Here is a 25,253-nt window from a genome sequence, read left to right as displayed (position 1 = left end):
CTGACGTATGCGAATCACGCACCGAGATTAGCAGTGAGATTACACTGACCCAAACATAAAGAGGCCGGCCCTGTTAATGGCCTCCGCGAAGCAGTAGTAGCGATCTTTCGTTATCAGCGTACTCCAATCGATCGCATTCCTCCTCTCGGAAACAGCAATCGAACAGTGGACGCCCGCCTATGGCGAATCCATGTGGAGCTTTAATTGAATCTTTGCTCCAATCTGAACGCCACTGATTGGCAGTTGTAAATCGTGCAATTGAAAACCGAGACGGGATATTATCGGTACTCAGCAGCAAACTGTGTTCTTTTTTTTTGTTGCTATCACCTAAAACGATGGAAACCTTCGCGAATAATTGCTGGGAAACCGGGTTTAAAGAACGTGATTAAGTGCGAACGCGTCTGCCTGGTAGCATCAGGTGCAGGAGAACGACACCTGTTTATTTGCTCGATTTACAACGCCAGGAACATTATCGTTACGTCTTCCAGTGTAAACCATTCGCGCCACACTGTCACTGGCCGCTGTTTCCCGGGATTGCCCTGGATAAACATTTGCTCGAAAACAACTTTATTGCATCCACGGCGGGCCAAAGCCTCCCGCGAGTCTAGCTGACGAGTGGCCAGTTCTGACACGGTTGCACCTTTATCTGATACCTCTGTTGACCACTGCAACAGTAGGGCCGTGAGCTGCGGTGAGCTTAATGTCATGCGATCTAGACATCCGGAACTACTGCACTTGAGCAGCGGCAAACATGCCGGCGAGCGTGTGTTGCCGGCTCAGCCCGGTTGTAATTCACCATCTCCGGAGGATTGTGAAAATTATTGCCCATCCTTTGCGATGCGGCCACTATCTTGGCGAAATGTATCGGTGTGTGATAAGCGGCAAACGATTATTTATATTGCAGCCAGGGTGCTTGGGCACATTCAGATTTTAAATAAACATCAGTGCAAATCGTGGCTCAACGTTACATCGCAAATAGTGCGGCGAGTAAACAATGGCCCCTTTGCACTACATTTACATCTGGACTGGACGCTGACATTAATTTCGCGCCCTTATGCATCAGAGAGCTAGGGGAGAAGTTTTTATAATTAATACCGGAGACAAATTCCGGTTTGAAGCGGGACCACATCAATGTTACACCTCATTTCGACTTCGTTTTGCATTGATTTATTGCTGTGATGCAAATCGGTAAGGAATTTCGACTAGCCTCAGTAATATGCAGAGCCGCATGATAGCCTTCCGATCAGTGGATTAGCATTTTCCCATACGCCACATCTCCACCAGCGTTCAGATCCGGAAGCGAAAGTCATGGAAAATGATTGTGCCAGAGGCTTGTTGTTTTTCCCACAGTACGATCGTATCGGTCCGGTTGTGTCACAAGAATAATAATCTGAGGCATCTAAGGCCTGCTTTGCATATCTCCAAAGGTAGCTTGCACTTCGCATCCATGGCGACACGTGTGACAGTGCTTCCGGGAAGCTCCTCTGTCCATTAAGATGTCTATCGTTCGTGTGATTGGTTAAAAAATGTTATTAAAAGCTAGTTTTTTTCCTCACCACCCGAGTTATAACACTTTCACCTCAGTTAGTTGCGACTAGCCAACTAATGACTACAATTATAAAAGTGGACTGATGAACAGCATCACGACGAATAAACGTGTTAATAGCAGGATACATGATACGGAGCACTCTTGCCATCATTCCTGCTGGGTCACTTCCAGTATATAATTATGCAGTTAATGGAATTTCTCCGTCCAAGCCGTTCCGCATCATCATGACAGCTTGTGTATTTAAGACAACTTTTGCTTGATGCTAATGCAGGCTGTGTGTGTGACATTCATGTCGGTGTCGGTTTAAACTTGCATTAACAGCTTCAGGGAATGTTACCACTGCGTTGGACAGAAGAAGATCGTTGCGTCAAACGTCGGCTCGCTATGAATACAATGAACGGAAGTAACAGTTCTTATCAGATTGTCCACGCCAACCGATCACTGGTGACCGCGAACCTCCCACCACATGTTTGACATAAAATTCATGATCGAAAGCCCTGGCTAATAGGTTCTTCAAAACGATCCGCACACACAGTACTCGACTCGCCGGGCCGGGTGTTGGACGAGCGATAGAAACAAACAGGGCTGCCTCCAGCTGCTCCCACTACTAATCGGTGAGCTAAAGTAAGCAAGTTTTATCACAGTGTTCGTGTATGATAATAGTTTAAATGAGTCGGCTAACGATGCCAAATTAGTATCAAACAAACCGTGACTTCAGTGGACCGGCTTTTTTCTCTCCACTGACCTCCACCATCAGTGGTCTGGTGGATGTGTTTGCCTGCCTTGCGGGGTAATTGATCTAATACTTTTTTAATGTTTCCGCTGATTAATACTGTGTTTATCAACTGATTTGTTCACCTTCAAGCTGGTTTATTATATACGACTTTTTGTCCCTCTCGATTTTCCCGAATTTAGTGTTTATATTCGCAATACTTTATTTTCCCTTTCCTCTTTCTTTCGCAGACCCTGGATGATGGATCACGGCGTTGTGGACGAGGAAGCTCCCATCGACCCGAGGCTCAAAAATCGGACCTTTACGGCCGATCAGGACTTTGAAGGTGGGTGTGTAACCACGTGTGTAACCGGCGGGCACACAAAATTCGTAGAATTAAAAAGTAATCAACCGTGTGCTGCAACAACACACCAGGCATTGTGCTGCTGGATGGATTCCTGTACCGGGAAATTCCATCAGGTAGCAGTAATGAAAAACATGCATTAATTTATTGTTTTCCCGTTGCAATCATAACGCTTGCGATGGGGGTTTGTTTGATCGATACGTTCAATGCACTTTGTTTGCACATTAAAGCGTGCGTGAGTGTTTTTCTAGCAGCCCCCCCCGTGCCTACGATGGGCTCGGCAAAACGGTAGCCAAACAACTGCTGGAACCCTCGAACAGCTGTTGCAAGTTCCCGCGTTCCTATCGCTCTCCTAATTGTTAATATGAAATTCATCGAAAGCTTGTGATGCGTTGTGACAACGACATTATGATAGTGGAGGGAAGGAACAAGCACTGTCAACAAGTCGTTGATGTGCGAGTGCACGTGCTAGGTACTGTGGGTTTGCAAGCGTCAGACACTCGTCTAATGCAATCTGGAATTTTTGCAGCACCATGCCACTATCCTTGGTGGCTGAAACGAGCGTGTACAGACACACCGTTCGAGTGCACTTATGCAAATAATGCCTGAAGCTTTGTTAATTGATCGACATCCGGTCGGTACAGCAGGCTGCAGGAATCGAGGGTCGCTTTAGATTAACGCTTCGTTGATTGCTTACCGTTTACAGGTCACCGAGCGCACACCGTATTCGTTGGCGTCCACATTCCGGGCTCATCCCGTCGCCATTCGCAGCGCCGCCGGCACAAGCACCACCAGGCGAGCCGGGAAAATGGCGACAAGGGCAGCGCAGGATCGGAATCGGATCGGCCTGGTAAGAAACCGTTATTACAGTCCAGTTTTTTTTTAATTATTAAAAATTGGTTACCATTATACGTAATTGGGGAGTCGATGTGTGTAGTGAGCTAAAATTAAACTATTTTTTATGTTTTGTAAAATCTTCCAAAACTACTTTAAATGTTTTATCGTCTTCCAATGTGTAAAGCATTGGCATCCTTTAACCTGTAATCTATACTCTTTCCTTCGACTATCTATCACTGACTTTTTTAGTCAATGCGAAACCTCATATCGTCACACAACGAAGAATCAGCATTGTTGATGATGGCGAATCTTGTAAGATATGTCTTTGTAGATGGTTTTTTTTAATTTTTCTCTTTAGTCTTGCTTTTGCATGCTTGTTCATCCGAGCGATTTAAAATACATTTTTCCAATACCAAAAGCATGCTACTTTATACCATAACAATCAGGGATTAATTGTGAAATTGAAACAAAAGTCCCATACATCTGTCTGCGCCTGTTTTTATGCAATTTGCCAAACACGAATAAAATACTGATTGGTATTAATAGCGGAAATAAGGCCAAATATCTCACGTTTATCAATTGATTTCTAACTTATTTATGAGTCCCATAAAAAAATCAAAAATATATATTTTATCGACGCTTTTAAAATGTTCATAAATGTCACTCTCTGAAAGGAGTCACTCCTACGGGGCAAGATAAAAAAGGGCAACTTAAATAAAATCAAACAAATAATTAGCTCTTTCACCAGCATATGTTAAAGCTCAATGTGATTTATCAATCTCTCGTCTTGAACCCAGTTAAATGCACAGTTAAAATAATATCTTAACAATCAAAACTGGCAAAAATAGAGTATTTGGTGTATTTGGCGAATATTATCGGTCAAAATTCAGGTTCCTGAGCGATTCATGTTAACCTAAGTGCTCTTTTTTGGTTACGAACAGTACTGCCGTCTCCATTCTAGCCGCTAGACGGCTTTTTTGGGACCCAATCTACTTGAAGCGGTCCAGTGGCCAAGGCGATATTAGCGCCGATCTTTACATGGCAGGTCTGGTAATCCCCGTAGGCAGGACTAACTATCCAGCTACGGGTACAACCAGGTAACACAAAGCCATAATTAACAGACCGAACCCTTTCGAGGTTGTGGGGTCAAAGAATAAGTACGATAGGATTACATAGCATAAAGAAACATAAAAAAAGAAAAAAATAATCATACACATGAAATTCGATACACTATATCTATTCATAGGCCCTAGCAACTCCATATACTATATCCTTATTGAATTTGACACCCCTAAAAATCCTAGATGACTCTTTTGCGCCCATGGCACACTTGCCATAACTTTCGCTGTAAAAGAAATAACAAAAATAAATTGGTGCAGAGTAAAGATAGAAAAAAAGAATTTAAAGAATCTTAGACAATTTAAGGTATCCTTCAATTTCGAAATAACCTGTTATAAATATCAACTACACAGCCCCTGAGTGATATAGAACTATAGAGTGAACCCTTTTAACCTTTCCGATAAAACACACATTCTCCTCCACGCACAGCTTTTACTCATGTCCACTGTACCTTATATGAGTTGTACACTCATATAATAAGCTTGTTTGCAGTCATCACATCGCAGGCTATACACACTCAATCATATCACAACGCAAACTAATTGAAAAGATTACGCCGTCCATCATTTGGCCTACAGTCAAGCCTACCCCAGGCCCACCCAGGTCCGACTGACTCCCACGAAGGCATTCCGCCCCCCAACAGTGAGGCCCCCAGCAGAGCATAATTTATTTAGCCTTCTTGACACTTATTACGCCGGCACGCAGTTAGCCAACAGACCAGCTGTTCTATTCATCATGCGCTATCGTGGCAGATTCACTTCCATCCAAAATGCCGCACTGTGATAACGCGATAAATATGATACACACCATGTCTAGACTGACTTCCAATGTTTTGTGCTTTTTTCCTTGTTTTGAACTCTCTTTTTGTGTTACAAAGTTTTGTTTGCCTAAGCTCGATATCCGCATGCTTTGCTATCACGTTACTCCCTAACGCCGGCCGTACAGTCAAATTGATTTGTTATTTATTGTCTTTTCCCACCCAACGCACGAAACAGTTACGCCACCTGCACAAAGAGTACAGTTCATCCTTGGCGGTGAGGTCGGCGGTGAAGGGGACGGGGGCCAGCATGAGTCACACCCACTGTTCTCCGAGATGGAGGAGCTGGTCAAGGAGGGCGACGAGATGGCCTGGAAGGAAACGGCGCGCTGGGTAAAGTTCGAGGAGGACGTGGAGGAGGGCGGTAACCGGTGGTCCAAGCCGCACGTCGCAACGCTCTCGCTGCACTCGCTGTTCGAGCTGCGCAGCCTGCTGCTGAATGGGACCGTCATGCTGGACATGGAGGCGGTCAGTCTGGAGCAGATCGCCGAGCTCGTGTGCGAGAACATGGTCAACTCGGGCACGCTGCCGGTGGAGGCTCGGGATAAGGTGATCGATGCGCTGCTAAAGCGCCACAAGCATCAGCACGAGTTCGGCAGCAAGAAGAGCCGTCTGCCGCTGATCCGCTCCCTAGCCGACATTGGCAAGAATCATTCGTCTTCGAAGAGTAAGTATGGTTGTGCTTGTGGGGAAGGTTTTACAGGTTCTTGGTGATGCAAAGACACAAACATCCCTTCTCCGGATATGATTTCCTGCCGGTGTCTCTGTATGTGTGTGTGTGTGTGTCTGCTTCCTTTATTGCTGTCGGGGCTAATAATTCCAATGGGAACGCCAAGTTTGATAGCGTGAGAGAATGCACCGTGGAATGCGTAGTGCACCCCCCGGGGAAATGGATCACACTGTCACCGATCAGCTCACAAGCATCGTCAAACGTCACTTCACACAATCACTACGATCGAACCACCCCTTTTTCTAGATATGCCACGCTCATCCACCAGCAAAAGCTTCTCCTCGGCCAACTCATTCCCAATGCACGTCGTCTCGTCGGCACCGTCGGGCATGCACGAAGAGGCCGCCGAATCCGCCCTGGCGTCGGCATCACCCCAAACCGCCCTGCTGTACGGCAGCAAAGACCAGCGGGGTCACTATCTAGCACTGCCAACAGGTACCGAAATCTATTTGACCGCCCGTGTCCGTCCGTCCGTTTGGAGTAAGACAAGGGCATCGTTCTGTTTTGTTTCCCTGCTCCCCGTTGGTTAAAGCCTGGTGATGGTGGTAGTAATGGTGGTGGCTAGAAGCGTTCCTCGATGAAATTCCAGTCCATGTTCGTGGTTTGTCGAGAGATCCTAACTAATTACTGCTAAACCGTTGTACAGTTGTGTGCTTGTGTATATGTACATAAAGGTATCGTCCGACATTAATTGTGCCTGTAAATGCTCCTTAAAAACAATGTAGCCGTATGAGCAGCGTGCTACAATCTACCGCTAGAATGTTGTTACAGGTGCAAGTCAAAATATTCCCCCCTAACACGTGGTCCCAAAAAAATCAAACAGTGTTTACGCCAACAGTACGGCAGTATGTTATTTATTTGCTTATCAGACGTACAATAATTAGTCAACACCCCTGTTCTGCAACCCGATGTCGTGCAAGCCCTGTTTCACACAATTAACTAATAAGGTTAACACCACGTGTCTACAAAACACCGTGCGTCTCCATCGACCAAGGGTAACACACGTGTACCGAGTTCAAGACACGCTTTAACCGTTGCAGACCCACGAACCTCATTGACCATGTAATGGCAGTATTGTAAAGCGCGTTTTTGAGTGTGTGTATTTTTTTTAAATGTTGCGTGATGAATTTGACACCATTTTAATGAGCACCACGGAAAGTCTCGAGACCTTCTCATCACACTCTTTACGTGAGCCGATGGGAGATGATTAGTGGGTGGAGAGTGGAAACGTTCCCCCGACACCTGATACTGTGCCACGGATGTCTACTGGACTTGCCGAAGCCGTCGGTTTTGGATGGTCATATTTTCCATGGTTCTCTATGCTGTCATCTACCCTTTTTGTTCGCGTCTCGTTCCTTCTAAAGCTATTTTTCTCTTCTGCCTTTGCGTGAACGCAAGACTCAGCGTGTCTTATTTCCGTAAATATTGCGAACGTTCGTGTGCGAAACCCTTATACTGGGAGGTCATAGTAAATAAATATTGCCATCCCTTTTCACCCTTCGCTTTCCAATGCCACGCGTTCCACGCTGTAGACGACATTTCGCCAACGGCTTCCCACTGCGGTGGTGGTGGTGCAGGTGGTAGTGGTGCCGGTGCCAGTGGTCCAGCAGGATCCACCGTTGGAGTTACCACCTGGTTCCATGCCGGTGCTTCAAGTTCCGCCGCTTCAACGACCGCTGGAAGAGGTTTTTCAAAAATAGCTTTCTATTCCTGTGTGTTTCTCCATCTACTTTTTCTATCCACGTCTCTTGTTTCATTTTTTCTCGCTCTCTCTTTCCCCCATTTTTCTTCGTTGCATCCTGTATCCCCGTTGTTCTGGAAAGCATTTTTCTATTGCTATGTTTTACTTGTTTTTTTTTTCGTTTTCTTCACTCTCTCGACACACTCTCCAATTATCTCTACATCGGTGTTTCACATTCACAGCCCATCATCCTTCCCGGCTGAAGGATTCACCAATACTTAACCTTAGTTTTGATTGTCACTCTCTCCCCTTGTCTTTCTCTCTGTGTTTCTCTATGTGTGTATTTTCACAGATAATTTATTAAGTGTAAAACTGTGGCAAACACCATTAGCGCGACAGCTGTTCTGACACTGCTTCAAACTATCGATCGTCTGCCATCATTGCGTTACTTTAGAGCGTTTGAGCATCAACCGTGTGTGTGTGTCGCATCCAGTTTTTTTTTTTTCATTTCACTTGCTGTCACTCATTCCACAAATAATCCTCCATTCGGCAACAATAGCCATTCACATTACTTTTCGTATCGTTCCCACGTGACCATAAAGCGCTTACAGTTTCCATAAGTCTTCCCATCATAAGTCTCGCATTCGCATACTTTCGCTCTCTCCTTCTGTGTGTTTTGCTGTGTGCTTGTGTCCATTTCATGATGCTAGATTGCTTTAAATCACTCGTCATACAATCTCATTTCGCTCATCATTCACGGTTTGGACACGATATGTAACGATAGCATCCAAGGAGAGGTAGAGTAAAAAAAAAGCACCAGCTTCCTCGTACAAACAAACGTAAGCTAGCTGATAGCTGATCGCCCATTCGTCCTACTCGAACTGCGTTATTGGTACTTGAGATACTGCTAGCCTAAATAAATAACAATCACAAGCCAAAGGCATGCACCTTCAATAACGAGGCTAAAAATCAATCATACTTGCTTGTAAAAGCTAGCAAACAGAGGACGCCATTGGCGTTGGAATGAATGTTACAACAGAGAAACACCAGGATTTTAGGCTACATTTTTAACATCATAATCATCATCAAGAAATCCTATCAGTACATGGTTTGGTAGTATACAACAGTCACATATAATTAAATCGTTAAATGTCTAGCACTCACCTAGTCTCGGTTTATAAATTGTAAGCTCATCCGGTAACTTAACAGCTCACCGCACATACCCGAATGCTAAAGTTACCGAAGAAGTGCAAACAAACCACCCATATCCCTTCCCGTCCTGTTTTCCAGTTGAAGACCAAACGAATACTAACAGTCCACCGAATAGTGCTACTAGCAATGGCAGTAACCCGAATGCATCCAGCAAATCGACCAACGGCAACAGTGGCAGCGGCAAACACTTAACCGTACCCGGAAGAGCCGCCGGTAAATGAACTCCCCTCACTTTCGCTCACTTTTAGCACCCCACACCCCCCTATAGTCGTCCACTAGTCCACCACAAAACCTGTAGCCTGTAGCTAGAGCTCTAGCAACACTGGTCACGATACACGAGCACATCCAATCTAGCCAACACACATACGCTTCAACAACGTTTTTAGAGTGTTAGAATATAGCTGGTTCGTTAGGATCAGCGTTCCATGCTCCAAACTGCATGTCCTACCAACGACGCCATATATTCAAATTAGTTCCTTTCCGCTCGAACAGTTTGGGCAGAACATGTTTTATTTTTTCATCTCCCGCGTAGAGCACACATTCATGTTTCGAGAATAGTTATTTGTCATCCACGTTATCCACGCGCGCCATGTTTTATTCTACCCGGAAGTATTGCAATTTTACCACTGGTCCAACCCACCCTCAAGCTGTTCGTGGTGAATCCCGGACAATAGTAACGACTCTGATCAATACAGTATGCCTTTAGGGTACAAAAACACCCATACACATAATGTGCAACCGATAGGAACACATCCTCCATTTTTACAGCACTAAATCGTTCTGACCTAGATTTTCCCGCGCGGTGAAGGAAACTTCAATCCGACCAATAATACGATAGTCTACGATTATTTCTGCACCGTCAGATGGTACCGATTCCCAGCGGTGCGAACATGTTTTGTCTATAATTACTGAGACTTAAGGTATGGTAGAAGTACTGGTAGGGAGGCTTCATTACTAATGCAGTCTTAATTTTCCACCAAAGTTTTCGCCAAGAAATCTCGTATCGTGTACGTGCGTTGACTTCGAATCGCTCTTGTGTAGTGCTGTAAAACTGTGAGCTTGCCAAGCGGTGGTATCAGCTCGAGAAGTAGTAATGTCAGTAAATTCCTACCTTAAAACTGTACTCCAACCTTTTTAAAACTAATCACTAATCAAGTGCATGTATTTTTGTATTTTTTTAACGATATCCTTCTAACTTGCAACTTCCAACTGTAGAGTAGATTGTGTATTCTGTGCTCTGTTTTCCTCCACTTATCCTTCGTAGTTAGTAACCGTAGTACATCCTCTCTAATACTACAAACAGAACAACTAAATGCTTATACAAACGACAGGATAATGACACCTGTTACAGCAGAAGCACGTAGCGGACGCACTCGTTGTGTTTTCGGTCCATGAAGCCAGCACTAACTAGCATTTTTCGATCGTTTCCGACCATGGCAGGAGAAAATATGACGCAAAGTCCGAGCAATGTATCGATGCCGCGCAACACCAGCTCGGGCGAACTGCAGAACGGGGAGCATAAAACGAACACACACTTCATGCGCAAAATTCCGCCCGGTGCCGAGGCGAGCAATATTCTTGTCGGTGAGGTGGACTTTCTCGATAAGACGCTGTCGGCGTTTTTGCGGCTCAACAGCGCCTCGGTGATGGGCGATCTGACCGAGGTTCCGGTTCCGACCAGGTAACGCGGTGGACGATCAACGCCGTTCAAGCGTTGAACTCTCAAACTAATCACAACTTCGATATCCATATTCGACCGCGTAGATTCATCTTTATCCTGCTTGGGCCACCGGGAAGCCACGGAAGCTTCCACGAGATTGGCCGCGCCATGGCGACCCTCATGTCGGACGAGATTTTCCACGAAGTTGCCTACCGCGCGAAAAAGCGTGAACATCTGCTGGCGGGTATTGATGAGTTTTTGGATGCCGTTACCGTGCTGCCACCGGGCGAATGGGATCCCTCGATTCGGATAGAACCACCGGCGGCGATACCTTCGCAGGAAGTACGTAAGCGTCCACCGGAGAAGAATCCGAAGGAAGAGATTGATGAGGAGCTGGAGGAACAGCGACAGCGTGAAGAGGCCGGTCTGTCCCGTACGGGTCGATTGTTCGGAGGACTCGTGAACGATCTGAAGCGTAAGGCACCGTTCTATCTGTCCGACTTCAAGGATGGCCTATCGATGCAGTGCGTGGCGTCGTGGATTTTCCTGTACTTTGCGTGTCTCTCGCCGATCATCACGTTCGGTGGATTGCTGGGAACGGCCACCGGTAACAATATCGCTGCGATGGAATCGCTCGTATCGGGCTTTGTGTGTGGCATCGGGTATGGGTTCTTCTCCGGCCAACCGCTCACCATTCTCGGGTCAACCGGTCCGGTGCTGGTGTTCGAAACGATCGTGTACGAGTTCTGCCTGAAGGTGGGATGGGATTATCTGACGTTCCGGTTCTGGATCGGTACCTGGATCTCGATCATTCTCGTCGTGCTGGTGGCGGTCGATGCGAGCGCTCTCGTGTGCTACATTACGCGATTTACGGAGGAAAACTTTGCCTGCCTTATCGCCGTAATCTTCATCTACAAGGCGATCGAGAATGTGTTCCACATTGGACAGGAATATCCGTTGAATACGGCGGGTGGGAAGATGGACTGCTCTTGCTTACCGCCCGTCGGTCAGGAGCTCACGTCGGAAGCGGTCCATGCGTGGTCACAGTACAATCTACGCACGTGCAAGGTAACTGGAGCGAGTGAGATGACATGACATCCGAGAAACTGAGACTATATCCGTTGCGTGTTTTCCTTCCAGAGTCTCAACGGAACGCTTGCCGGAGCGGACTGCGACAAGCCCGAGTTTGTGTCGGATGTCTTCCTGATGTCGATCGTACTGTTTCTCGGCACGTACATCATCTCGGTCATCCTGAAGGACTTTAAGAACGCGCTGTTCTTCCCATCGGTCGTGCGTCAGTTCATCAGCGACTTCTCCGTCACGATTGCGATCTTCTCGATGACGCTGCTCGATTTCTTCACGCACGTCGCGACACCGAAGCTGGACGTGCCGAGCGAGTTTAAGCGCACGATCCCGGACCGGGGCTGGATCATTATGCCATTCCACGAGAGCAATCCGGCGTGGTCGTCGGCACTCGCCATTCTGCCCGCCCTGCTCGGCACCATACTGATATTCATGGATCAACAAATTACGGCTGTGATAATCAATAGGAAGGAACACAAACTCACCAAAGGTTGTGGCTACCATCTGGATCTGTTCGTGCTGTCCTGTCTGATACAGATATGCACCATCATGGGTCTACCTTGGTGAGTGCAGAACTTCCACTGATCTCTTCTATGAAGTTGCTAATATACGCTCCTCTTTTTGCTGTCAGGTTTGTTGCTGCCACCGTGCTCAGTATTAATCATGTCAATTCCCTGAAGAAAGAGTCCGAGACGGCTGCTCCGGGCGAAAAGCCACAGTTTATCGGTGTACGCGAGCAGCGCGTTACCCACATACTGATCTTCCTGATGATCGGATGCTCCGTGCTGCTAACACCACTACTCTCACACATTCCGATGCCGGTGCTGTACGGCGTGTTCCTGTACATGGGCGTTTCGGCCCTCAAGGGACTGCAGTTCTTCGATCGTTTGCTGATCATGCTGATGCCCGCGAAATACCAGCCGGACTACATGTTCTTGCGACAGGTTCACTATCGCCCACTGTTTCCGTTGCATCTCGCCACTTCACGCAGATCGTACTAATATGTTTCTTTCGGGCAAATGTTTCTCTCTCTCTCGTTCGGTTCTGTAGGTCCCAATTAGACGTGTGCATCTGTTCACCATGATACAGCTGGCCTGCTTTGCCGTGCTGTGGTTAATTAAATCGTTCTCCATCACCTCGATCCTGTTCCCGCTCATGCTGGTGGTGATGATCGGTGTGCGCAAATCGCTGGACTACATCTTTACCAAGCGCGAGCTCAAGATTCTAGACGACATCATGCCGGAGATGACGAAGCGAGCGCGGGCGGACGATCTGCACCAGCTCGAGGACGGCGAGGTGGGATTTTACAAACGGCTGATCGGGTGCTGCATCGGCCAAAAGCTGATACAGCAACCCGTCACCACGATCAGCGTTACCAAAGTGACCGAACAGACAAACAAATCCAACAGCACTAACCCCAACAGCTAATGGCTTCCCTGTTTCGCTACTTCAAACTGTCCCTCGATATATTCCATGTAAAGTTCCGCTAAAACCTCTTTTAACCTTTTCCCATGTTTATTAGCCACACTTTCCCCGAAAGCATCTCTGTACGTAAGCGTTACCCGGTCACCCGGCAGCTAGTATTGTTACTCCTCCTTTAGTGCAATTTTACGTTTGTGTTGTTTCCGCAGCCGTAGAGGAAGCGCACGGTAGAAAGCTACAGCATTCCATTCTAGCTAATTTTATTACTGTTTATATATTTAGTATTTATCGTACTCTTGCACTGTTTAACGTTCGGTTCGATCCACTGCACTGGTCTAAGCCTACGAATAGATTGTCGTAATGTCTTGTGGTATTGTGACGATGTATCAAATTGCTTTCGAGTGCCCAACGTGCTTAAGCACATCACTATCCGCTATCATTATTTACTGTCTACCTATATAAATACACGCAAAATCTTGTAAATGGTTACTAGCTAACACTTTTAACTTTTGTTCTATACAACATTTACAACGAATAAACAAAACCACAGCCACACACATCACAGTGAGGATCGTTAGCTAACGCCACCACTGATTGTTTGATTTAAATAGATATCAGTTTTTTTTTCTTTTGGCAGTCCTATTTAGGTAGTTTGCAAATCGTAGGTTTATTTAAAACATTTCACCTAAAAAAACACTAGTAAATGTGTTTTAGAAATTTTGCTTTCGTTTCTGTTGTAGCGCGTAAGTAGTATAATAGAGAGAAAAAAAAGAAACAGATTAATAAAACCCACAACCCACAAAACATGAAAAAACGCTACATTCATTCTGTATTATTTCAAAACACATTTTTAACATGTTTATCACACTTACAGTAATTTAAAATTGTACATAGTACACACGAATTTCATAAGTTACGCACACTAATCTTTTCGCCTACTAGCCGTTACGATGGGTGCCCCTGCAAGATATGCAATATAATGTTTTACCTGTTTTATTAATCGAACATAAAATTGCAGACATTCAGGGGCAATCGTTGAATCATACTAAAAGTTTTGGGTGAAAAAAAGGTTTGAAAATTAGTTTTAGTTGCTTTTTTCAAACTGTTTTATTAATTATCAGTTAAAGAACGTTTTGATATCATTTTAACATTATGCTCATAACATAAAACAACAAAAAAATACAAAAAAAAACAGTAACATGGTAGATTCCGGACTATCAGAATACATCGAAATATTCAAACAACTACCAAACCATATAATCAGGATTAATACTAATAATTAAGCAAATAATGCGAAAGTTTTAATGAGATCATAAACTAAAATATTTTTCCACCGATTTTAAGTATGATTGACTTACACCTGTTTACAGTTACAGTCGAATCGCTCACCGTTTGCTTCGACTCACGAGCTGCCTGCTGTGCCATGGAATGCGCGACACTATGGTCGAATCGCATGCCGTTACTATGGAATCACGTGCCGGTAGCTATGGTTTTGGAAATGTTATCAAATTTTAAAGTTTCTGTTTCTTTTGAACAAATGATTTTGTCCTATATCTACAATTCAAGGATAGTTTTAAATACTAAAAAGAAAGCAATATTTTAACTATTTTACACGTGTTTTACATAATGTTTCATAGCAAAAAATAACTATAAATACCAACTATTTCCAGGAATTCAACAAAAAATTCACATATAGAAAAAGAAAAATGTAAACAAAAAAGCTTCAAGATTTTTCCAAGTTTTCTTCGCCTTTCGAACACGTTCATTCCCGCTTGTTTTACGTATAGATCACCAATGAACTCTGAAAAGCAAGTCTTGTTTATCGCTACTGTTCGATGTTGGTATTGTATGACACACTTTCTTGCCATGGTTTATTAGCCATTTAATCGTATAAAAATACCAGCAAAATGTTTTCTAATGGGAACAGCCTAACCGGGCTATTCATTACGTCAAATGCTTCATACAGGAGCAATCAAAAATCCATGTATATCGGCACGTGATTCCATGGTAACGGTCGTTATGTCGCGCATTCGATGGTAAGGGCATGCAAATCGAAGCAAGCAGCTCGTGAATCGAAGCAAACGGTGAGCGATGCGACTGTAACTGTAAACAGGTGTATATAGTCTTCCGTAAAGATAAGCCTTTTCTCATCTTATAGGTAATTATTTGCAAAATAGCATATTTTATTAAATCATAGTTTTAAAAACAATTTCCATCCAATCCAAATTCGTGTGTACTGTCTATTGCTTTAGTCAATTTATATAATTGCTTACCTTCAACACTAAACTACTATAGGTATCAAACCTTTCCTGTTTTTCAACTAAATTTAATTTGATCCGAAAGTCTTATCCAAAAACTCATACTATTAAGGCAACCGCACATAACACTAGACCTTGCTTTCGATGTGTACTAGCTCCGAAGCTACAGTCGAAATAAATGCCTTGCTCTTTACTACACACTGTCAGCACCTGAATACTTTCACTTCCTTGTGTTTTCCGTTTTTTCGTTGGTTTTGCTTTACATTCACAATGTTTTATTTCTTCTCCTCGACAGGAAAACCGTACTCTTCTAACTGCACAGCGAACACAGATCATCGTTACTAACCACTGAAAATGTTTTTTTCCCAAAACAATGCTTGCTTTTAATTACTGCATGCAGTTTTACTGTACTTCTGTCAGTTTTACCACTCCAACTAGATGCCTAACTCGTTCTTAGCTTTGGCAACGCAACTCAAAACTTCACCCACATCTTAAAAGGGGGAAAACACGTTCAAACCCCGCTCTTCCCCGTTTTCTAAGGCTTCATTAAAGCACACAAAAGCACACTGACCAAAAAAAAACAGAATGCTACCACGAGGGTACGCCTCGATCGATACTCCGATATCTGAACATCGTTTCGTTGCCATTACCCCTTAGGACTCTGGACAGCATTCGGCGGACAATCTGCAGCTACCGCTCGAGAATGGTACGGTGAACGAGAAGGGCAAAATTAACATATCGGAAGAGGTCAATCGGACCACCATCTGGAAGCAGGTCAACAATTGTAATGTGCTGTTCACGAAAAAGCAACCACCGTCAGCGACCGATCGTCAGAAACATTCGCAACAATTGTAAGGACTTTGAGGTGCTGTTTGAACTATTTTGAAGTAATATTGATGTCCGTTTTTTGTGTTGCAGATCGAAATCGAGTGAAACCGAAAAAAGACTGTCCACAATGCGCGAGGAGGATGAGGTGACTGATGAGGCAGGTCGTCAATTAAGCCAGCAGAAGAAGACGCAGGTCTAAGACTATCCACACTCCGCACGTATTTTGCAGCATCCTCTATGTATATCTGTGTGTGTGTGTGTGCGTGTGCGAGTGTACGTGTGTCTGTCTGTCTTTTTGTTATTTTGTGGACGTTAAGTACTAGCCTGTAAGCCGAACCCGATCGCCCATATTGACGCCATTTTCCTGTCATAATACAATACATCCAGCTATTTTATGAGGGAAACTGGAAAAAGGTTCCAGGATACTAATCTCTCACATACAGCTCGTCAAGACTCTACATTTCTGCACACACACACACTTCCAGCCGCACAGACATCCTCAATCTTTAGTATGGACTTCGTGAGTCCTGATGATCTTCGATCAGGCAATAAGGGTCCGCTAGCATCACGCAAATGTACGTGTGTGTAAATGCATCCTGTGGATGGTTTGTGAATGTTACATGCGTGCAGGTTCTTTGTTTGTGGTGAATTAACAATATTGCTTTTGCATCATGATGGCTGCAACTTGTATGAGCATTTAAACAGAAAACCCCTTTGAGTTCTATCGGTAACTGCATTAAGGCATGCATATTATAGATCGATTAATTTTTTGCCTACATATAGCCAACACAACGTTTTAAAGCAGCATCCGATCGTAGTAAAACTCGTTTGCAGAATCATTTGAATTCGCTTCTTGCTTAAGCGTACTAAAATAGCATTTCCCCGCCAAAATAGCTTCTCACAATAGTAGCTTGGTAGCGTAGCGAAACATCCTCAGTAACCTGGGGATACAGTGACGTTTCACCGCCATGTTTCATTCAATCACCATAGTTACCGCCCGTTACTAGCTCCGACAGTGTGTATGTGTGTGTTTTATGTTACCGCGTTCGTTATCCATGTTCGATGTCGTTGCGTTACACGCTACACGCTTTACTAAAGTTAGCCAAACAACCCGACCCCTCCGGGGATGTTCGACTTATTGCAGAAAATGAAGCGCGAGTTTTGGATGAACTCCCGGTCCGGCAGCAACAGTAACGGTACGCGTGCCAATAGTAATAGCAACAGCAACAGTACCGGAAGCAGCAAGATCGTTGGACGTCCGGAGGGTAAGAGTGCTTCCGAAACGCAGGTGTGAAGAGATTTGGAGGGGGGGCACGTTTTATCAAGGTTTAGGAGAAAGTATTGTATGGTTGGGATGGTGAAGAGAGGCGCATGCGATCCTTTACAGATCCGAGCGGACTATTTCGAATGAGAAGAACATATATCAATAGAAAAAAACTGAGCGAAGCCAGATTGTGGACAGAGCATCCAGATTGTTCCTGCCAACAAGCTCCCGGCTAATTAGACCGATGTCAACTAGGCAATTCAACTCCCTCCCCGTTTAAATAAAAGGATAAACTTTTTAAATTTATATACCCAAAAGACTAGAGGGAGCGGACGAAAGGAAGCGTGGTGTCAATCAGCCCGCGTTGTCAGGAAGCATTGCGGAAGCATGGTTTAGCGCATTTTTTTAGAACCTAAGAATCCTGTTACGGTTTCTCGTAACACAACCGATCCCGTTTTACCCGTGCTGTAGGAAAAATTAAAACAAGACATATGAAACAAACATAACACTATTGCCTAATGGATAAAAGAGAATATCACAACTGACGAATAAATCACAAATTTGTATATTAAGGTTAACGGGGGGGGGTTCCCTCTCTGTTCCTTTTGCAAAGGATTTATTTTCTGCGCCTCGCCATTTTGGTTGTTGGTGTACCGAAATTTTAGTCCCTAATTAATGGTCTTAACTTAACATAATCGAATTATTTACAAAACTGATTACCATTGCTCTCGGTCTAGTTCTTTTTCTTCTGCTTCTTGTCCACCACCAAGCCCTGCGACACCTGGTACTCGTGGACCAGCTTTTCCTGTGCCTCGGGCATGCACGGTGAGTATCGGCTGTACTCCATACTGAACTCGCCCTTGCCCTGGGTGCTGGACCGTAGCTCACCGGCGTATCCGAACATATCGTTCAACGGTACCTCGGCGTACACCGTGAACCATCCCTCCGCGCCCTCCGTACCCGTAATGATACCGTGCCGCTTGTTCAGCTGCCCAATCACCGTACCCTGGAACTCTTCCGGCGCGGTCACTTCCACCATCATGATCGGTTCCAGGATCTGCCAGCTCCCGTTCTCGAACACGCTCTTAATCGCACCCTGCGCCGCCAACATGAACGCTAACTCGCTCGAGTCGACGATGTGGTGAGCACCGTCCTGCAGCCGGAACTTAATGCCGGAAAGCTTGTGGCCGGACAGCAGACCCTTTTCGGCCATCTGTTTGAATCCCTTCTCGATGCCGGGAATGAACTGTTTCGGTACGTTCGTACCCATCGTTTCGTCCACAAACTCAATGACCGTGTTTTGATGGGGTGGCAGCGGTTCCAAAATGCCCGACACCCGCGCATACTGTCCCTGACCACCGGACTGCTTCTTGTGCAGGTAGTCAAACTCGCACGGTCCGATAAGCGTTTCGCGGAACGCTACCTTCGGTTTGCCGAGCGTTACCGGACAGTTGTACTCACGCTCCATGCGCTGGGCGTAGATCTCGAGATGCAGCTCGCCCATACCCGACACGAGCGTTTCCTTCACGTCCGGATCGTACTCGAAGTGGAAGGTGGGATCTTCTTTGGTGAAGCGGGCGATAGCTTTCGCAAAATTGTCCCGATCCTTCGAGTTGTTCGGTTTGATTGCCATCGATACGACGGGGTCGGGCACAAAGATCGATTCCATCGACAGTTCCAGCTTCGGGTTGGTGACGAACGTATCGCCCGACGCACAATCGACTCCGAACAGGGCGAAAATGTCTCCGGCGTACACTTCGTTTACGTCCTCCATCTGGTTGGAGTGTAGTCGGACAAGGCGTGCCAAACGAATCTTTTTGCCCGAACGGGTGTTGAAGATGTTATCACCCTTGCGCAGTACGCCCTGGTAGCAGCGAAGGTACGTCAGCTGACCGAACCGACCGGCTTCCAGCTTGAAGGCTAATCCCACGAACGGTTCCTTTCCATCGCGTGCCGGGTTCAGCAGCACCTTCTGCGGTTCTTCATCCTTCTTTTCGATCAGTGCCACATTCTCCACCTCTCCCGGATGGGGCAAATAGTCCAGCACCGCATCCAGCAGCGGTTGGACACCTTTGTTCTTGAGCGCCGTACCGACGAGCACCGGCGTAAAGGCACGCTTGAGCGTCGATCGCCGTATCGCTCCCATTATGTCCTCGACCGTTGCCTCACGCTCCTCCAGAAACAGTTCGCCAATCTTTTCATCCACATTCGATAGATGCTCGATCAGCTCCTGGCGCCGTTCGACACACTCCGTGCGCATATCGGCCGGAATTTCATCCTCGCGTATTTTCAACCCGAACGGTTCCTCGAAGTAAAGAGCGCGCTGCTTCACCAGATCGATCACACCCTTGCAGTTGTTTTCCACCCCAATCGGTAGCTGCACGAAGGCCGCATTGTGGTTCAGCTTCGAGCGCATCTGTCCCAGCACCCGGTACGGATTGGCGCCCGACCGGTCGAGCTTGTTAATGAACGCCAGACACGGCACATTGTATCGCTTCATCTGTCGGTTCACCGTCAACGTTTGGCTCTGCACACCGCCGACACTGCACAGCACCAGTACGGCGCCATCCAGCACACGAAGGGCACGCTCAACCTCCACCGTAAAATCGACGTGACCGGGCGTATCGATGATGTTAATGTTGTGGTCCTTCCAGAGCGTGTAGGTAGCGGCCGATTGAATCGTAATACCGCGCTGCCGTTCCAGCTCCATCGAGTCCATCGTGGCGCCCACATTGTCCTTTCCCTTCACCTCGTGCATTTCCTTGATGCGCCCGGTGTAGAACAGGATGCGCTCGGTGAGCGTTGTCTTGCCGCTGTCGATGTGTGCCGATATGCCGATGTTACGAATCCGTTCCAGCTGTTTGTGTTCCGCAAACGTTGCATGGCTGGAGTACGCTTTCGCGTTCTGTCGGTCGGAAACATGGTAAATTATATAATGCTTCACATGGAAACCACCCTGAAGGAAGGAAAAACGGGGGGCGCAATTTGTTACCTCCAGGAACGATTTTGCGGCGGCCAGTGTACAGCGCGATCGTATCAGATTGCTGATAGTCATCTTGCGGGCTGGAATTGATCCCGGGCAATAGGTGGAAAATTATCAAAAACTGCGCCCGTTTTACGCAATTTGCGATAATACCGGCACTACTCGCGAAGACAGACAGCACAAAACAACAAACCGCATGCGACGGAATGTCATTTCAACTGTCAAATGTACAGGGTGTGTTAGTAGCCTAAGGTCTATATAGGTTAGGTGTCCATCTGTTGTGATTCTTGTATAAAAAGAATATTTTGATGTGTAATTTTGAATAAGAGAAGTGTTTAATTTACAATTTAAGGCCTCATTTATGCAGCATGAACTAATATGCTAGTAGTACAATAAAAAGGTTTTTTTTTATCAACCCAAATGTCAAACACCGTGGCAAAAAGCCTGCCATGATCAAACCTGCGCATTACCGGCCTACTCCGGTCCCGATAAAAACAACACAGCAAGTGGTTTCCCAGCGCAGCGCGTAGTGTTGCACAACGAACGCGGTCGTCCTGTGTATCCTTTGTTTGGTGAAGCGTAAAGTGTTCCCGTTTCGTGTTATTCCCTACTCCACTCTTCTCAGTGAATGCGTGCAAGCCTAGTGAGATTTGCAAAAATGGTAGTCAAACATAAGGTGACCGGGTACGAGGAGTTCACAAAGCTTGCCGAAAGCTTGGAAAGTAGCGGCGAACCGGTCAACATCCTGTTTACCGGCAGCAAAGATGAGAACGGCGAAAGCTGGTGTCCGTACTGCGTGAAGGGTAAGTGAGGCGGGCCCAGCCAACGGCCAATCATTCGCATTCGAAGATAAGATTAATCACCGCGCGTGATGAATGTGCTCCCTAGAGCAATCGATACACCCTTCATGGAAGGGTTGATGGTAATGATGGTCCAGTCTTATCAATTTTGTATCTATTCGATACTCATTTTTCAATAGCCGCACCCGTCGTCACCAAAGCGTTGGACAGTGCGCCGGAGAAGAGCCATTTCATCACGGTTGAAATCGAGCGTCCATTGTGAGTAGGCACGCGGTGTGATGTCATGCAGGGTGACACAGCATAATTTAAACACTCCCGGTTACGTCCCGTTCTAGCTGGAAAGATCTGAACTGTCCTTACCGCAAGGACCCACGGACACATCTGGTGTTTCTTCCCACGCTGCTAAGATGGCGTTCGCCCCAGCGCTTGGACGGTTCCCAGTGTGCCAACGCCGATCTGGTCGAAATGTTGTTCCAGGATGAGGATTAAACCGCAGCGTAGTACCGGTGTATCCCATGTTGGGGGTTTTATTTCTATGTCTTTTGTAAGCGCCACCCGCAAGCGCGCCCTCATCTACAATTTCGATACTTATTGATACAATACGTTGTCCTTGCGTTTCATTTCCCATTCAACTAATAAATAACAGAATGAAGTACGTATGCGCTAGTGGAAATGTTTCGAAGCAGCAATCGCAGTTCCAGCACAAGTCGGCCACCAGGCTAGAAGTTGCTCTTGTACTTCTTTACCTCGATCATTATCACATGAATGTTGACCAGCTGCGCACGGGCGTTTGGCGTCAGCAGCTTGTAGAACTTGTGGTAGTACTGGACAAGCTGGGCCAACGCGAGCTGCAACAGTTGGGACCCCGTCAGTAGCGATGGGAACGAAAGGAACACCTCCCGGTTGAGATCTTCCAACGATTTCTTCCAGTTGGCACTGAAGTTCGCAACCAGCTGGAGCGACCGGCGCTCCTGCCGCTTCAGCTCTTCCGTCTGCTCCTTGTCCCGCATCTGCTCGCAGTCCTTAACGAACTGTATAATGCCGCCGAGATGTGGCGCCAGTATCTCCTCCACGTATTCCGCACTCCGGGTGCTGAGCAGTTCCCGGAACGCTTCCGCTTCCTTCGAGTTGTCGCGCGTCCGTTCCATCAGCACACCCAGCACCAGATCGTAGTTGTTGATCAGATAGATCAGCTGCTCCTTGCGCGTGGTAAAGATGGCGGCCATCCGTAGCATAAAACATTTCACCTCTTCCTGCAGCTCCAGCAGCATGTGGCTAACGAGCTCGTTCGGGAAGTTTTCCGTTATGCCGACAATGGCGGCCGAAAACTCGGCGTAGCGTCGCGTAATCTGGAAGGGGTGAACGGATATCTGTTAGAATCGACCTCGATGAAGGTAGGAGGAAATCGAATCGAACGTACATAATGTGGTCCAGTCTCTTTGGGAAACTTGGTCGGATCGCAGTCCTGAATGCTTTGAATGTTCATACGAAAGACCTGCTCAAATCGGGGCCAAATCACCGCATGCAAGTTGTCCCAGTACCTGAGGAGGAACGTACGATTAGCTCGAGCTGGGACTCATTCTTAGCGGAAAGCGTTCCACCTACTTATCCAACGCGGGCACACAGCGTTTGTGGCACATCAGCTGATATCGGAAGCAGAGCTGGATGCACAGGAACAACGCTATCGTGTCGTAGCAATCCTGAACGTATGTTTCCAAATTTTTCTACAAAGATTGTATAGTTGCCGGTTATTGAGCCTCCCAACACTGACACCCAACATTCAGTGCCCCCGTACTTACAATCAAAAGTGCGGTCGTTTTGCCCATTATTTGATTAAACAGTTCCTGCGCCTGGGGTCCGCGCACGATGAAAAAGTCCGTCACGAACAGATACTCCCGGCACGCATTGTCCACCAGCGCGTACTGCTCCGACCGGAACAGCGCTTCGTACGCGTACCGGAACTTTTGCTGCGCGTGCGGCACGATGATCGGTGCTTCCAGCTGCTGGTTAAGTACCTCGCCCCGATCGCCGATCGAAAACACCGTGCTTTTGTTCTTCAGCGAGCTCGTCTTCGAGAAGATGCTCTTCGGCACGGAGTCGTCCAACCCCATCAGATCGTCCTTCGAGACCGCTTCCTCAAACTTGAGTGAACCCAACCGTGTCGAGTAGCTCTTAAAGTAGCTGTAGTAAATCTTGCTCATCGTGTCCACGTACTCGTTGCAAATTTCCTGCGCCACGGCCCGCTCGTTCGACAGGATGAACTCGAAGAAAAACTTGTACTTGAGCATCGCGTTCTGCGGTATCTGATAGTTGGCCATCGGTTTGCGGAACTTGTAGATCTGCTCCATCAGGTAGAGGCGCAGCTTGCTCATCGCTTTGATTTTCAGCTTCTGCAGCACATCGCTCACGTCCTGCGACGATTTGCTGTCCTTAAAGTTAAGCTCCTTCATGAGATTCAGCTTGTGGTTCAGCTCGTTCAGGTGCCCCATAAACTCCTTCTCCGTCACGGGGCTGTCCATGATGCAGGCCACCATCTCCTCCGGCACGGCCATATCTTCGACGAACTGCGAAATCTGGGCCCGTATCGATTGCCGATTCGTCAGCTGCACCGACATCGAGACGGACTTTTTCTGCAGCGAGGTGATCTCGGTGCTGATGTTGTTCAGCGCATCCTGTATGTCCATCAGCATCGACTCCATACGCTCCAGGATGTTCGACGTGTTGCCGATCTGGTTGTGCAGGTTGGCAATGTTTTGGCTCTCCTTGATGTAATCGTCGATCGATCTGTTTTCCACCTCCTTGAACTCTTTCTCGATCTGGGCCGAGTATTGGCGCAAATCGGTGCCCGTCTTCAGGATCTCCTGCACCTCATCGTCCTCGATCTGTTCGCCAATAATTGCCGCCTCCGCCATGATTCCAGCAAACCAAACCGAACCAACGAAACAACCAACCAGCTGACGACAACAAATATGCTTAAGAAATTTATCTTTTGTTGATTGTGCGTGAGCAATAGTGCCATAATCGGCTGACTGACAGCTCGCTCCACGTTACAAGTAGTGATGGGCATATCGCTGAATAAAAAATAAACGGAACCTATTTACCTGGGGTTGAAAAGAACCTATTTGAATATATTGAAAGTTACCTGCCACAGGAGAGGGGGGAAGGGGGGAGGTGGATTGCTGTTTGAAAATTTTGGGCAAAACTATATAAGAGCTAGTAAATATTTTTAAATTTATTCATACTCCATTCACCTTCATCGGGCAACACCACGGTCAACAACACATATAAGCTACTCACAAAATATATCGGCGGCCAGCAAAAGAATTAGCCCATAGATACAGCAAGCTCTAGCGATTTACACATCGAACGACAGTTGACGATCGACTATCAAACCAAACTGGTGACCCAGTAATTCCTGGATGGCAGCACCGTCAATATCGAATAGCTTAGCAACAAAGTCGCTTAGTTAGCACCACCACCATTTTCCGTTCCTCACAAGTGTATCTTTTGCAGACTTTTTACTATAATTAATTATTTATTATTCATAATCATTATAAATTATTATTACAGCAATTTTTAACACTTTTGCTTAGCTTTTACCTAAATTTATGGTAACTCAGTAGTGAAAAGTGAGTGCCGTGGAAAGGTACGAAAAATAACGAAAGTATCAAAATTAAACTAGGGTAACTGTACCATTTTTCGGCACGTTAGTGCAGCTGATCAGAAAAAAATACAAATACAATTATTAAACTTAATAATTTTGATTGAAGGTGGTATTATTTTGGTTGTAAAACTATCAAAGAATGTTTCAGCATTCATGATTTATTGATTAAACTCAGTTTTTTAGAAATATTAGCAAAAATGCAAACATTGGTTTTGCTCCTATTTTGGGCAGAATGCTCCTATTTTGGGCAGGCTGTGTTCCTATTTTCGG

General features: G+C 46.2%; 4 protein-coding genes across 18 annotated transcripts in view; 2 read left to right on the top strand and 2 right to left on the bottom strand.

Annotated features, from left to right (window-relative positions):
* LOC118509831 (sodium bicarbonate cotransporter 3) overlaps window positions 1-18,037 on the top strand; it is a 35,820-nt gene extending 17,783 nt beyond the window's left edge. For 3 of the 15 annotated variants that reach the window (XM_036051008.1, XM_036051005.1, XM_036051006.1), the window contains exons 2-15: window positions 2,513-2,607; window positions 3,332-3,475; window positions 3,712-3,774; window positions 5,577-6,065; window positions 6,375-6,563; window positions 9,100-9,234; window positions 10,462-10,702; window positions 10,786-11,749; window positions 11,822-12,327; window positions 12,396-12,708; window positions 12,815-13,060; window positions 16,102-16,295; window positions 16,363-16,465; window positions 17,417-18,037. In XM_036051008.1, the coding sequence (XP_035906901.1) occupies window positions 2,520-2,607; window positions 3,332-3,475; window positions 3,712-3,774; window positions 5,577-6,065; window positions 6,375-6,563; window positions 9,100-9,234; window positions 10,462-10,702; window positions 10,786-11,749; window positions 11,822-12,327; window positions 12,396-12,708; window positions 12,815-13,060; window positions 16,102-16,295; window positions 16,363-16,465; window positions 17,417-17,566 (3,825 nt within the window). In that variant the 5' untranslated portion in view covers window positions 2,513-2,519 and the 3' untranslated portion in view covers window positions 17,567-18,037. The other 12 variants (XM_036051018.1, XM_036051007.1, XM_036051012.1 and 9 more) reach the window with 12 other exon arrangements.
* Window positions 18,038-18,104: 67 nt separating this feature from the next.
* LOC118509832 (elongation factor G, mitochondrial) lies at window positions 18,105-20,739 on the bottom strand. Its single transcript, XM_036051023.1, has 2 exons — window positions 20,529-20,739; window positions 18,105-20,441 (listed from the first exon to the last, which is right to left on the bottom strand). Exons 1-2 carry the CDS (start codon window positions 20,589-20,591, stop codon window positions 18,270-18,272), a joined length of 2,235 nt encoding a protein of 744 aa, XP_035906916.1. The 5' UTR covers window positions 20,592-20,739; the 3' UTR covers window positions 18,105-18,269.
* Window positions 20,740-20,961: 222 nt separating this feature from the next.
* On the top strand, window positions 20,962-21,978 carry LOC118509830 (thioredoxin domain-containing protein 17). The gene is made up of 3 exons (XM_036051004.1): window positions 20,962-21,322; window positions 21,499-21,577; window positions 21,655-21,978. Exons 1-3 carry the CDS (start codon window positions 21,148-21,150, stop codon window positions 21,806-21,808), a joined length of 408 nt encoding a protein of 135 aa, XP_035906897.1. The 5' UTR covers window positions 20,962-21,147; the 3' UTR covers window positions 21,809-21,978.
* On the bottom strand, window positions 21,821-24,345 carry LOC118509826 (vacuolar protein sorting-associated protein 52 homolog). The gene is made up of 4 exons (XM_036050996.1): window positions 23,119-24,345; window positions 22,925-23,043; window positions 22,740-22,860; window positions 21,821-22,668 (listed from the first exon to the last, which is right to left on the bottom strand). Exons 1-4 carry the CDS (start codon window positions 24,229-24,231, stop codon window positions 22,039-22,041), a joined length of 1,983 nt encoding a protein of 660 aa, XP_035906889.1. The 5' UTR covers window positions 24,232-24,345; the 3' UTR covers window positions 21,821-22,038.
* Window positions 24,346-25,253: the final 908 nt, after the last annotated feature.

The sequence above is a fragment of the Anopheles stephensi genome, chromosome 3 (assembly GCF_013141755.1).
Source record: "Anopheles stephensi strain Indian chromosome 3, UCI_ANSTEP_V1.0, whole genome shotgun sequence".
NCBI classification, from domain to species: domain Eukaryota; kingdom Metazoa; phylum Arthropoda; class Insecta; order Diptera; family Culicidae; genus Anopheles; species Anopheles stephensi.
Note: the sequence above shows the minus strand (reverse complement) of the source record. Positions and strands in the feature narration are given on the sequence as shown.

Excerpts from the sequence above, each read along its gene's own strand:
- LOC118509832 (XM_036051023.1), bottom strand. The coding sequence starts at position 20,591 with ATGACTATCAGCAATCTGATACGATCGCGCTGTACACTGGCCGCCGCA. Across the intron at positions 20,442-20,528 it reads CCGCAAAATCGTTCCTGGAG|AACGCGAAAGCGTACTCCAG; the intron begins GTAACAAATTGC and ends TCCGACCGACAG.
- LOC118509830 (XM_036051004.1), top strand. The coding sequence starts at position 21,148 with ATGCGTGCAAGCCTAGTGAGATTTGCAAAAATGGTAGTCAAACATAAG. Across the intron at positions 21,323-21,498 it reads GTGTCCGTACTGCGTGAAGG|CCGCACCCGTCGTCACCAAA; the intron begins GTAAGTGAGGCG and ends ATTTTTCAATAG. Across the intron at positions 21,578-21,654 it reads GTTGAAATCGAGCGTCCATT|CTGGAAAGATCTGAACTGTC; the intron begins GTGAGTAGGCAC and ends GTCCCGTTCTAG.
- LOC118509826 (XM_036050996.1), bottom strand. The coding sequence starts at position 24,231 with ATGGCGGAGGCGGCAATTATTGGCGAACAGATCGAGGACGATGAGGTG. Across the intron at positions 23,044-23,118 it reads AAACGACCGCACTTTTGATT|AAAAATTTGGAAACATACGT; the intron begins GTAAGTACGGGG and ends CAATCTTTGTAG. Across the intron at positions 22,861-22,924 it reads TGTGTGCCCGCGTTGGATAA|GTACTGGGACAACTTGCATG; the intron begins GTAGGTGGAACG and ends GTTCCTCCTCAG.